The following is a 13,561-nucleotide window of genomic DNA, read 5'->3' as shown; positions in this document are numbered from 1 at the left end:
GCTTCCTCAAACAATCATCTGATTGTCAATATCTCCCTCAAACTATCGATTGTGCCAAGGGTCCCACTAAACTACTAAAAATTGTAAATATTTTTCCAATAATAAAAATAATCTTTAAAAAAAAAAAAAAAACCTAGGTGGTCGAACCACACCCCAAAAACATTTTTTGGGAGTGGATCAGCCACCCCTGTTTGATACATGGGCGACCAAGCCACCCCAAAAAACGATCGAAGGAGAGTCGGTGTAAAAATATTTCCTAAAATCAAAAAAAAAAAAAAAAATATATATATATATATATATATATATATATATATATATATATATATATATATATATATATATATATATATATATATATATATATATATATATATATATATATATATATTAATGCAATTGATTAATTGATTGAATTTTTGGTAACTAACTTTCTTTCTTTTTTTTCTTTTTAATCACTGATCAGATATGGAATGATTTTAAAGATTTGAATATATACTAAGTTATAGGGAAAGAATGAAAATGAAGAAGAAGAGATAAATTCAAATTCAAATAAGATCGACTTGAATAGGGAAATTAAGATTAAAAAAGAAAAAAGAAAAAAAAAAAAAGAAGAAAAAAGACCATAATCAAACGGATAACAACAGTTCAGGTTTATTTGGCCTTCTCTCTACGCGTTTTCCTTTCTGAAAACCTAGAGGTGAAGCTGTTGTCCTCTAGTCCGAATAGGGCTTAGAGTTTATAGGCGGTGGAGCTTTCTCTGATATTCTCTCTTGATACGCAAAGATCATTATGGAGAAGGAGCTAACGAAAAGATGGGGAAAGTTTTCTCTCAACGAGGCGGAGAATACTGGTGTTTCACTTGAGGTGGCTGAAATCGAACCTATGGTTCATCGTGGGAAAGTATGTTTGGTGGGGAAGATAATGGCAGAACGTATAGTTCCAAAGGAGTATTTTAAGGCTCCTTTGATCAAAATCTGGAAACCCATTGGCTCGATCAATTTCCAGGTTATCGGTGGTAATATGTTTGTTGCAGAGTTTGATGAAGCTGGTGATAAGATCCGTGTTATGGAGGGTCAGCCGTGGATTTCTGACGGAAACCTAATTTCTTTGATGGAGTTTGACGGTCTAACTTCTCCGAAGGCAATGGCGTTTGAACATGCACCACTTTGGGTTTGCATGTACAATTTATCGTTGGCATGCTTGGGCAAAGAGTAGGGACAGAAAATAGGTGCTTCTGTTGGAGAGGTGGAGGAAGTTGATGTGCATGACAATGATCCGGGGTGGGGAGAATATCTCCGGGTTAAGATCAGGCTGGATTTATCAAAACCGTTGGCTAGAGGTAGAATGTTGTACGTCCAGAACCGATCGATTTGGATAGCTTTCAAATATGAAAAGCTACCCAAATACTGCCATCTGTGTGGGGTGGTTCTCCATGGCCAGAAGCGGTGCAATCGTTCAGGAAGTGGACGAAGTCCAATACCTGATGATGACAACCTTTTGGACCCTGGTTGCGGGTTACTTTTCTGATGAAATGATTACTTCCACGTTCTTCCAAAGAACGAGTGGGGGAGGATAGTGGGAAACTAAGGAGGCAATACCAAAGGCTAGGAAGCTATCCCGTGCGACACCCCACGACGGAGGCTTCCGGGGGGGAGGGGGGGCGCTGGCGCTAGCTACAGGGTTAAGAACCCTAGGCGGTATGGCAAATATGGTAACAGACAATAATGAATGGGCAAACGTTACGGGTGAGGATTCTTGCCAAGATGGGAATATTGAAACGAATGCTGCCCCTGATGTTTTGAAGCATGATCTGAGAGAAGTTAATTCTTCTCCAGCTAGCGAGAATGGAAGTCCTAGATTTCAAGAACGGATACTCTAAGCCAGCTAGGGGAGGCAATCAAAGAAGGGGAGGATGACGAGATAGACACGGATTCACGAAACAAAAAAGGAAAGGATATTTTCTACTTTGGCGCGTCAGAAGGGCTGACTCCTGAAAGGTCAGCTAAGGCCAAGGAGGTAATTTCAGCCCCTAAATATGTGGGCCAATGGGATTCGGTTTAAACCAAATGACATGGAGCTGTCTAAAGGAAGGTGAACATATACAATTGGTTAAGGATCTGAAGTCTGACTCATACTTTCCACGTGTCCAAGCTCTTTCCACTCAATCATTGGACAACTCTCAACCATAAAAGGGTCTGATGCTTAGTGAGACTATCCAGACCACTTCCCATCTGAAGATTCTAGAAAAGAAGGGTCAAATCCCATCGAGAAGGCATGCTGGAAGCAAACCAACTTGGAAGAAACGAGCCCGTGCACAATATGACCTGGCTAGCCAACCGAAGTTATCGGGGGAATCGAAGGGGAAAAGGAAGCAGGTCGATAGGGAGCTGGAGGATCAGACGGACAATGCTAAGAAGGGCTGAAAAAAATCAAGTACTCCCGACAAATGTTTTGAAGAGTCTGGCTGTGGCTGCCAGTCAGCACCGCCCACAACCATGATCATTTTAAGTTGGAACTGCTTGGGGCTTGGGAACCTCCGGATAGTTCGGACCCTTCATCAAATGGTGAGGGATAAGAAACCCCACTTAGTTTTCCTTAAGGAAACTAAGATGACACAGAGGAAGGCGAAGGTGGTTCGGATCAAACTTGGATTCGATAACTGCTTCACGGTGGACTGTATAGGCAAAAGTGGCGGTTTGATGATGTATGGAGGAATACTATTTCGATGGAAGTCCAAAATTTCAGCCGGTAGCATATTAACGCGGTCGTTCAGTGTAACTCTAATGCACCCAAATGGAAAATAACAGGTTTCTACGGGCACCCGGATGTTGCGAAAAGAGGGGAATCCTGAGAGTTGCTTCACTACTTAGCCAGGTTATCACCAAAGCCCTGGCTGTGTCTTGGTGACTTTAATGAAATTACCACAGACTCTGAAAAGTCTAGCAGGTCAACTCGACCCCGTTCTCAAATAAGGGTCTTCCAACAAGCCTTGGCAGATTGTAGATTGATGGATATGGATTATGCAAGACCAAAATTTACCTAGTGCAATGGGAGGCAGGGAAGTGATTTCACGAAGGAGAGGTTGGATAGGGCAGTGTCAAATGGGGAGTGGGGTGCTTTGTTTAATGTGGTGGAGGTGGAAGTGTTAACCCGTATCATCTCGGATAATCATCTGATCCAAGTGTCTTTTTCCAACTCCAGGGAACGAGTCTGGTAAAAAAGCAAGTATTTCAAATTTGAGGCTGCGTGGGCACGCAATAAGGAACAGAGGATGTTAATAAAACGGGTGTGGAGGGCAAAGAAGATCTCTGAAGACCCTTGGCAGACCTTTCATAACAACTTATCTGGTAGCCGTAGAATTTTAAAACAATGGGTGCTCCACAGAAGTCTTCTGTGGAGCAGGTGATCTAGGAGAAAGTACATGCGCTTAATACCATTCAGATGGCTGATAACGCAGACCTTCAAGAGGAGGAACATCTGATTAATGAAGAGTTGCATCGCCTTTTAGAGCAAGAAGACCTAAAGTGGAGACAGCGGGCGAAAGAATCATGGCTCCAATTTGGTGATCGTAACACTAAGTACTTCCACGCATGTGCATCACAAAAGAAACAGAGGTCCCAACTCCATCGCATCAAGGATACATATGGTAGATGGTGTACTACTAAGGAGGACCTAGAAGCAACTTTTGTGTCTTATTTCTCGGAGCTCTTCAGGGCCGGTACTGATATGGATATGGAAAATTGTTTGAGTGCAGTGGACCAGAAGGTTACTGGAAGGATGAATCATCAGCTTTTAGCTGAGTTTACTGTGGAGGAAATTAAGGTTGCTATGCACCAAATGCCCCCAATGAAAGCTTCAGGGCCAGATGGTTTCTCAGCATGTTTTTATCAAGCAAATTGGGGAACAATCAACACAGAGGTATGCAATGATGTTCTTCACTTTCTTAATACAGGAGAGATGGACAATCAGCTTAATAAAACTCATATTGCCCTTATTCCAAAGGTGTATAAACTTGAATGTGTAACTGATTTTAGGCCCATTAGTTTGTGTAACGTGATGTACAAACTAATTTCAAAAGTTTTGGCTAATAGGCTCAAATTAGTCTTGCCAACTATTATTTCTTGCTCGCAGAGTGTATTCATACCCGGGAGACTAATCTCGGATAACATTATTGTGGCTTTTGAGACAATGCATACAATGCAAACACATCTGTGGAGCAAAGTAGGCTACATGGGAGTCAAGCTGGACATGAGCAAAGCCTATGACCGTGTGGAGTGGAAGTTTTTGGAGGCTCTAATGATTCGCATGGTTTTTGACATGAGGTGGGTTCATTTGATAATGCAATGTGTGACCTCGGTACAATACTCTGTGATTATAAATGGTAGTCCAGTGGGGGAGATTCGGCCATCTAGAGGGATTCGTCAAGGGGACCCAATTTCCCGATATCTCTTCATCATTTGTGCGGAAGCCCTAAGTGCACTAATCACAAGAGTGGAGCAAAGAGGTGCAATTTCAGGTGTGCCATCATCTCCAAGAGGGCCTAAAATAAGCCACCTATTTTTTTACGGATGATAGCATTCTGTTATGCAAATCAAATGTCGTGGAATGGCGTAGGCTTATGAAGATCCTCGGTATATATGAAAAAGCATCTGGACAAAAGCTCAATTTACACAAAACGTCAGTATTCTTCAGTTGTAACACGAGCTTGGAAAGGAGGCAGGAAATCCTCAGGTACTCCGGCCTAATAGAGACGCATCGTATCGATGCTTATCTTGGGTTACCTACATTTGTGGGCAAAACACGAATGCAGGCTTTCCAACAGATAAAGGAAAAAGTGCTAAATCGTATTCAGAATTGGAAGGTGAATTTCTTGTCTCAAGCAGGTAAAGAAGTGTTGCTGAAGGAAGTGGTGCAGGCCATACCTACTTACTCAATGGGGGGTTTTTCAAATACCTATATCTTTATGTAAGAAGATAAACGCTCTAATGCAAAGCTTTTGGTGGAGCCATATGAATAAAAAATCAAAAATTCATTGGAGGAGCTGGGAGAGGATGGGAATGGCCAAAGTTACAGGAGGTCTTGGTTTTAGGGACTTGGTTGTTTTTAATAAAGCCCTTCTTGCCAAGCAAGGGTGGAGAATTCTTCAAAACCCAGAATCGCTTTCACCCAGGCTCCTCAAAGCTAAATACTTCCCCAATTCTAACTTCTTGTAGGCCCCTACTGGAGCTCGGGTCTCTTTTATTTGTCGTAGCATCTGCAATGCAAGAGAACTGCTATCACAAGGGCTGCTATGGAAAGTTGGTGATGGGAACTCTATTAAAATTTGGAGGGATAGGTGGTTGCCTACGCCAATCACACATTCAGTTCAATCCCCCGCAAATTTGTTTGGGCAAACTGCTTTGGTGTCAAAGTTGATAGACCAGGAACAAGGTTGCTGGAAAACGGATCTTCTTAACGAAGTGTTGGCAGAAGAATATCAACTAAAAATGGGGTATTTACCATTAGGAGTGCATATCACTTAGGCAAGGAGTTGATCGCCCTATATAGTGGCCGATGTTCATAGTCAAACCAGGAAAAAGGCGTATGGAAGTATATTTGGTCGATGAAGGTGCCTAATCAGGTCAAAATGTTCTCATGGCGTGCATGCCATAACATTCTATCGACTCACTCTAACCTGGTCAAGTGGAAAGTGGTTGATGATGGTGTATGCCCTTGCTGCAAAAGGGAGCCCGAGACAGTCCTTCATGTACTATGAAATTGTCCAGCAGTTCAGGACATTGGGGGGGAGGGGGAGAAAATCAAGCTTCCAAAAGTGCAAAAATGATTTTGTCAGTTTTGAAGCTTTGTTGGAAGAGTTCACCGACTGTTTTGATAGAGACACTGTGGAGTTCATGGTGGTATTAGCCCGCCAGATTTGGCTTCGCAGAAATTTGTATGTCTTTGAAGGTGAATTTCGACATCCAAATGCTGTGTTTGATGGGGCTGTAAGGGACTTAAAGGAATATAAACGATGTATGCAGATGGATTGGGAACTGGAAGATAAAGAGCATGCAGTTATCACGGCCATAGATAAGAAGTGGACTCCTCCCCCAGATGGAAAAATTAAGGTAAACTGGGATGATTCTGAAAATGCAAAGGGTGAGTGCATTGGACTGGGTATAGTATCAAGGGATTGCAGGGGGATGATTTTGGGTGCTAAATGTGTCAGAAAGCCAATCCTTGTTGAACCGACGATAGCTGAAGCAATGGCGGCCCTTTAGGCTGTTCTTTTTTATAAAGAGGTGGAATTTTTTGAGGTAATCTTCGAAGGTGATTCTGTGCAAGTAGTGGAAGAGATCCTTTCCAATCCCCCTTATCTGTCTTCGAGTGGCCATTAAATTGAAAGTATAGCCCAAGAACTAAATTGTTTCCGGTCGGTAAGCTTCGTTCACGTTAATAGAGAGTGCAACAATGTTGCACATATTTTGGCAAAGGAGGCAGTGGAACGATATGAGGAGATCTGCTGGCTAGAGGAGACAACAGACTGTATTGGTAGTGTTATTCTTAGGGAATGTGTTGGTCCCTACATTCCAATTACCGGAATCAATTGTTCTTTCTCTTTGATTTGTTTTATAATGAGATGCAGTGATAATTCTGTTCAAAAAAAAAATGAAAAATTTATAAAGAGTAGGATTTGAAATGGAAACTTTATTAGAGACGTTCCATCTTCTTACTTCTTAGCATTTATTTATTGAGAGCCCCTTCTATAAGGATGGGCTATAAAAGTGATGTTTACAACATTCACCAAAGAGTTGACACATCATTAAAAAACTAAAATACATTATGCAGGAAAAGCACTCAATATTTTTCCTTTTAAAGAGCCCAATCAATTTTAAACCCACCACCTGTTCAGCCACCCGCAGCTGGATCCCGTCGACGGACACCGTCAAATCTTCGTCGAATTCCGCTGACGGCCAATCCTCCGGCCATGCCATGGCAACCCGTTCTCCAGCCAAAACAGCTAGATCCCAACCGGCTGGTCGGGATCTAGTCGTTCCCTGGATAGAACAGCCGAATCCCGGCCGCCCTCCAGGATTAGGCCCTTCCCCGGTCAGAATGGCCAGATCCCGGACGGCTAGGATCTAGCCCCTCCCCGGCCGGCCAGCCTAGATCTAGCTACTCCTTGGCCAGAACGGCTAGATCTCAGGCGGCCGAGATCTAGCCTTTCCCAGGCCAGAACGGCCAAATCCCAGCCGCCCGAGATCTAGCCCTTCCCAGGCTAGATATTGGCTGAGGAAACATGCTCGGGAGTTTCCTTCCAACCGGATTCCGGCCTATTGGCCATGGAAACGTGGTTGGGAGTTTCCTTAGAGAGTGAGAGTGCTGAGAGGGGGATGGATTTGGTGTTTTTAGGTTTATAGTATTTTTGTTGTAATTTTTGCTTCTTCTTTTTTTTTTTTTTTTTTTTTTTTTTTTTTTTTATGAGTTGTTAACTTATAATTGGATGCTGTAAAATAGAGGTTTTACAGCCCATCCTTATTGAAGGTAAATTCTAAAAAAAAAAAAAAAAGATTACTTGTTGGGATGATCAGCTGACTATGTGTTATTAGGGTATTTGGTTTGTTCCAATTGAGACCATATGCCCAACCTTACTGGAAAATCTTCGCAAGTCTTTTTGATAAACTCGAGCGAATTCGGGAGATAGCTGATGTAACGCCCCGCCTTTTACAAAGAGGCGTATGTGAAAATTTTGATTTTTACACGTGACATTACGATATCATCAGAGTTATAAAATAGCAACAGAATATACTTTTTATTTAAAGACTCGGTGTAATACTCCGTATTTTAAGATATTGAGTAAAATATCTTAAAATATGATTTAAGGCCTAATAATAGGAATAATATACATATGAATATTTGTGGAATAAATATTCATCAAGATAGGTATAAATATTTGAGAGATTAAATATTTATTAGAAATATTTGCATAAGTGTATAAGAGTTAAAATGGATTAGAATTAAACTAAGTTTAATTCGATCGATCGATTATAGAATCGATCGAGCGATTGTTTAATGTCTTAAAATCGATCGTGCGATTAGGGAATCGAACTCTTATTAGAAGCCGAAATCGATCGATCGATTAATTAATCGATTAAGCGATTTAGTTATATAGGTGCTGAAACGGATGAAAATTTGGCTAAGTATAATAGATCGATCGAATATTTTATAGTGTAAAAAGTAGATCGATCTACCTACTGTTCAAGTAGATCGATCGACATAAAAGTGGATCAATCGACTTTCTGCAGAAAACAGATTCATGCACCAAATCTCCGAAAATCTGATATTTAATACCAAATCTCCCCAAATCTTCTCCCCAGCCGTTAGATGCGATCGTTTTGGAGCAATCTTGGCAGTCCATTTCACTATAAAAGGAGCCCAATCCATTCCTTCAATTACACATCTCAATTTCTCTCCCAATCTCTCTCAAATTCTGTTTCTCTCTCTCTCACTCTCTCTATTTTGGGTCCAGCAGCGAAGGAAGAAGAAATCCGAAGTTCTCTCTCTCCCGTAGGTAAGTCTTTCTCTCAAGCTCTTTCTCCTTCTCTATCTCTCTGTCTCTCTCTCGACTCTACTGTGAAGGAAGAGAAGAAGAAGAGAAAAAGAAAAAGAAAGATAAGAAAAAGAAGAAACATATTTGGTTTTAATTAAAGTTTTATTTTAATATTGTGAATTTATGAGTTATTTGCTAAAGTAATCTAATGTGTTTTAAGTTGTGTTTTAACAGGATTTTCAAAGTGGAGTGATTAAATATAAAAATACGTCGTTATGATGCCCAAGTAAAAATACATTATTTTACAAAAGCGTCGTTATGCTGCCCAAATACTTTTAAGTATTTAAGGCATTTAATATATATATTAAGCCGTTATTCTACTCAATTTTTATAAGATTAAAATAAGAAATAAGCACGAAGTTATTTTATTTCACTCATTTCTAAAGTATAATATCCGTTAATTATATTAACGAAGTTATTAAGTTTTTTTGATTTAAAATAAGCCATATGTTGGCTAAAATCTATTTTGGTATCTCACTGTTTCAGTTAGAATAGCTGAAACAGTACATGCATCAATATTATTTTAATTAAAGGTTCAAGCTATTTTGGGTTGCACAACTTTATTGTAAAAATTATGGGTTTTAACTATTATACCTATTCTTATAAAATTGGTATTACGAGATCTATTTTAAATAAATTTTTAAAGGCCTTGATAAATGCCGTAATAAAGTCTGCATAAAAAGATTAGTAATAAAATGTAATTGGATTAATTTTACATGCCGTTACCATGACAGAATAACAATAGAAAATTAAGTTAAGGTTTGGAGGTTAGGAATAGGAATAGTGTTGGAGTGTATTATTAATGAATTATATTAATTCACTATTGTGTGCATTAAAATGTATTGCAGTGTATCCTTGTGTGTTCGGTTTATGATGTTAATGAAAGGGAAAAGAATGAAGAAAACAAAAAGAAGGAACACCTTGTTACTCTCACGAGTTACATCTCTTTTAAAAGGAAAGGAGAAAAATACTCTGTTTCATGTGCTACAGCAAGGGTGCAGTTTTAGCCCCTTTTCTAGAAGCATTTGTCACCAATTGTATGGAAACCCTTTTGGAAGCAAATGAAGGTAAGTATCTTTATACTTATGGAGGACGAAGATGGTGGATTTTTCCTATAATATTGTGTCTACTGCTTTATTTACTTGTTTGCGCATGTGGCTTTGCATATTTTATTATTTTAATAATCTGTATAATAACAAGCTGTTGGATCTAGATCCACAGTGGGTACATGAGGCTTCACAGGAGTTCCTAGGTCCTCAGTGAATGAGGAGGCACCCGAAAAGAGGATAATAAACAAATCACTGAAACCTTAGGATTTCAATTATGCTGGAACCATAGGATTCCAGTAAAAGATTAATAAAACTTGGGAGATAACTTGTAAAAGGGGGACCGTAGGATCCCAATCAACGCGCTAATACGGACCGTAGGATCCATCACGAGAGGAGTGCTTCCAAGATATAATTAAAACTCTGCATATAAAACTGTCACGCCATTTCTTTATTTATTTATATATACATATACATATTCAATCTATGACTATGACTTGCAACCATAGGCCATAAATTGTATATATATATATTTATATATAATCTTTATTTTATTTTATTTCATATGTTGCATTTTATAAATAAATCAGCATTCATTATATTATTGGAAACAGCGGACTCACTTTGGTATTTTTGTATTGTTATTTCTATCTGTATTATTTATTAATACAGGATTTGAGAACGAAGAGTATCAGGACTATCCAGATGCTTAGACGAATCTGAGTAGCAATCTTTTGAGCCTAAGTTGCCTCCTGTGTTATGGTCTCTTGGATGTGATGGACTAAACTGCTTAGTTTATCATTTCATGCACCAGTGTCAAACTCTTTTTATACGTCTCTTCAATGCTATGATACTTTGGTATTACTAATACTTTATTGAGTGTCGCTTGTGGCACGTATGTTATTATTCGAGATGTATTTATAGTATCAGAACAAAGATTATTATTTTATATATTGAGGTTATTCAGTCAGCTCTAATGTGTCATTGTAAAGAAAAAAAAAATAGATATATTCCACTGAAATCGAAACTTTCACTTACGCTTTTTTGTAAAAGGCGGGGCGTTACAGTTTGGTATCATAGCGGTTGCTCTGTGGACCAGGTGAGACTTTGTGCTATACTTTAACTTTAGTAAGTTATAGTATTGCATCAGAGCATTACGCTTTGAGGACTGGTTAAAGCAGCTTAGTGTTATATGGAAACTTGAGTAAGTTACAATGAACCTTTAATGTCATAGGTGACCTTAGTAAGTTACAGTTTGATTTTTAGAGTAAACTACTCTGATTTCTAAACTGAAGACCTTAAGGTTTGACCTTAGAAGTCTAAGAATGACACAAGAGCTATAGGTAAAATGTACAACTTTTTATAAAAGCGTTTGTGTGAAACGATATGGCTAGTGAAATTAGTAACTGTTGTCTACAGTTAGGAATTTTTAAATATGACCATATATGTTTGTATTGTGTGATCCTGACAATGGTATTTTTTTGTACTACTCATGCTGATATATGCATTGTATGATTCTTATGAGTATATATCTTTTGCTAATTATATTAGTATACATATTGATAGCATTTACAAGTTAAAATAAAAAAAATACATATTTATGCAATTTGCAAGTTAGAAACATATTTGCATGTTTTAAAAGCATTAAGATTAGAAATACCTAGATGTTCACATTACCTAGAATTAGAAATGCTAATGTCTATGTATAGTCAGGCGAACTGCTATCTGTTCTTCAGCAAAGACGTGCTTGCATATTGGAGTTCCACTCTAGTGCTCGCATGATCAACTGACGTTCAAAGGCACTAGCTTCAATGTATTTAGTCATGGTGTTATCTATTTCTAGAAATGCAAATGTCTTTGTATAGCTAAGCAAAATGCCTTGTTTTAGCGGTTTTAAAAATGCATTGAGCTTCATTGTATGAGATGCTAGTGTTACTCAAAGCTTAATAATATTAGTACCTATGTATATGTGCTTTCGAGCATCATTGTGCGAGATACTGATATTACTTAAGCAAGGGAACACTTGTGTCTCTGCATAGTAGGCAAGACGCCATTGTTTTCAGCTAAGGTCTGTGTGTATCTGAGAATTCGTAAAGAAGTCATCATGTATACATAAGCCTAAGCCATCGATATTTAAATAATTGCATGCTAAATAACAAGTTTGCAAAGAATCTTTTCTAAAGGTTTTGGACCCGAATAAAATATTTTAAGTATATCTTTTAATATTGTTACCTCGTTTGCGAAATGATATTTAGAAGCGATGAAAATGATATAAATCTCGAAATAATATATTGTAGATGGGCTTATATGTATGCAATTCCAAGCGGTAGATTGGAATGCCTATATATGTTCACAACTACATAATATACTTTCATATATTTCTTATATGCCATTGTTTTCTTGTTTAAGACTTCTATGTAGGCGTAAATTCTATAACAAAGTGATCGCGTGCATGTATGTCTGAGCCACTAGTTAAAAGTATTATTGTAAATGGGACTATATGTAGGAGCTTCCAAGCGGTAGATTGGAACTTCTATATATAATCACAGTTACATAGTATGCTTTAAGTGTTTTATTAATGATTGATAATTACTTCATCAGCTACTAAAGATTTTTTTTAAGGGACGGATTCTATATTAAATGGTAGCTGATAATAAACAAAATGTTAGTTCTATGCAAAAACTTAGCGAGTATTATACTCACTGAGAAAAACTATAATTTAAGTATTTATAGAATTGCAAACCTATATAATACATTTACAAACTAATTTGACATATGTTGAATATATTTGTTTTGAAAGTATTGAATGGTTTTAAGTATGTTCAAATATCATCAATGATGATTAGTATCTCATTAATAAAAGTTTTGATGAAAACATAAATATGCATTTTGTTTTCATTACTTAGAACAACTTCATAAAGAAACCTTAAGAGTATGATTTTTAGATAGAACTTTTTAGCTGCATTTGTGTGAAAAATATGTGTGTGATAGAATTGTTGGTAGTGTGATCTCTGTTTATATTTTGAATGACTGTCCTATTATGTATATGGATAATAATTGTTTTGAAAACAGAACTAGACGCCGCCCAAGACATATTGTTAACCAAGAGGCACCTCATCACCTCCACCTCCACCTCCACCCCAACCTCTACAATTCAATGATGGAGTACATCCGGCCTTAATACAATTTATAGCTGACACGACAAGGCACCTTGTTGATGCCCTGTCACGTATTCCACAACCTGTTGATCAAGTCTAACGTATAGGTTGTTCCCTTCGCGATTTCTCTTCCTACCATTTCCGTTCTTTTGAATGCATCGAAGGGCCAAATGCAGCAGAAGCTTGGCTTACGGATATAGAGGTATTGTTTGATACTCTCAGTTGCACGGATGAACAGAAGGTCCGATATGTTAGACTGAAGCTAACTAGAGAAGCTGGGCAATGGTGGAGTTCAAGAAAGGTGCTGCTAGGTGACGATGTAGTGATCACATGGGAGATATTCAAGGTTGAATACAACAGACGCTTTTTCCCTAGAGCCCAAAGGCAGTTGCGTGCTATAGAATTTCAGAACCTCGTTCAAGGTAATATGACTGTAGAACAATATTCTGCTAGATTTATGGAATTAGCCAGGTTTGCAGCCAACCTTATCCCTGATGAAGAATCGAAGGCAGAATGATTCGAAAATGGCCTTAATCCTCGTATCAAGGAGAGAGTGATTTGCTTGGAGATAAAAGACTATGCCAGATTAGTAGAAGTTGCATCGCTCGTTGAAAGAGGAATTCGTGAGTCAGCAGCAGCTTACGATTTGGAGAGGCGAACAAAGCAACATACGTCACATTTGGCTAAGAGGTCAGCCATAGAAAGTGGTTCCAGACCATCCATAGGAAGGAGTCTCCTGCCAGCAGTTGAAAATCAAAAATCTCCCT

General features: G+C 38.4%; 2 protein-coding genes across 2 annotated transcripts; both read left to right on the top strand.

The window, feature by feature from the left end:
* The first annotated feature begins 789 nt into the window (after window positions 1–789).
* On the top strand, window positions 790–1,527 carry LOC133868951 (uncharacterized). The gene is made up of 2 exons (XM_062305941.1): window positions 790–1,170; window positions 1,216–1,527. Exons 1-2 carry the CDS (start codon window positions 790–792, stop codon window positions 1,525–1,527), a joined length of 693 nt encoding a protein of 230 aa, XP_062161925.1.
* Window positions 1,528–9,629: 8,102 nt separating this feature from the next.
* On the top strand, window positions 9,630–13,311 carry LOC133868950 (uncharacterized). The gene is made up of 2 exons (XM_062305940.1): window positions 9,630–9,657; window positions 12,902–13,311. Exons 1-2 carry the CDS (start codon window positions 9,630–9,632, stop codon window positions 13,309–13,311), a joined length of 438 nt encoding a protein of 145 aa, XP_062161924.1.
* Window positions 13,312–13,561: the final 250 nt, after the last annotated feature.

The sequence above is a fragment of the Alnus glutinosa genome, chromosome 5 (assembly GCF_958979055.1).
Source record: "Alnus glutinosa chromosome 5, dhAlnGlut1.1, whole genome shotgun sequence".
Classification (NCBI taxonomy): domain Eukaryota; kingdom Viridiplantae; phylum Streptophyta; class Magnoliopsida; order Fagales; family Betulaceae; genus Alnus; species Alnus glutinosa.
This window is presented reverse-complemented; position numbering and strand designations above follow the sequence as displayed.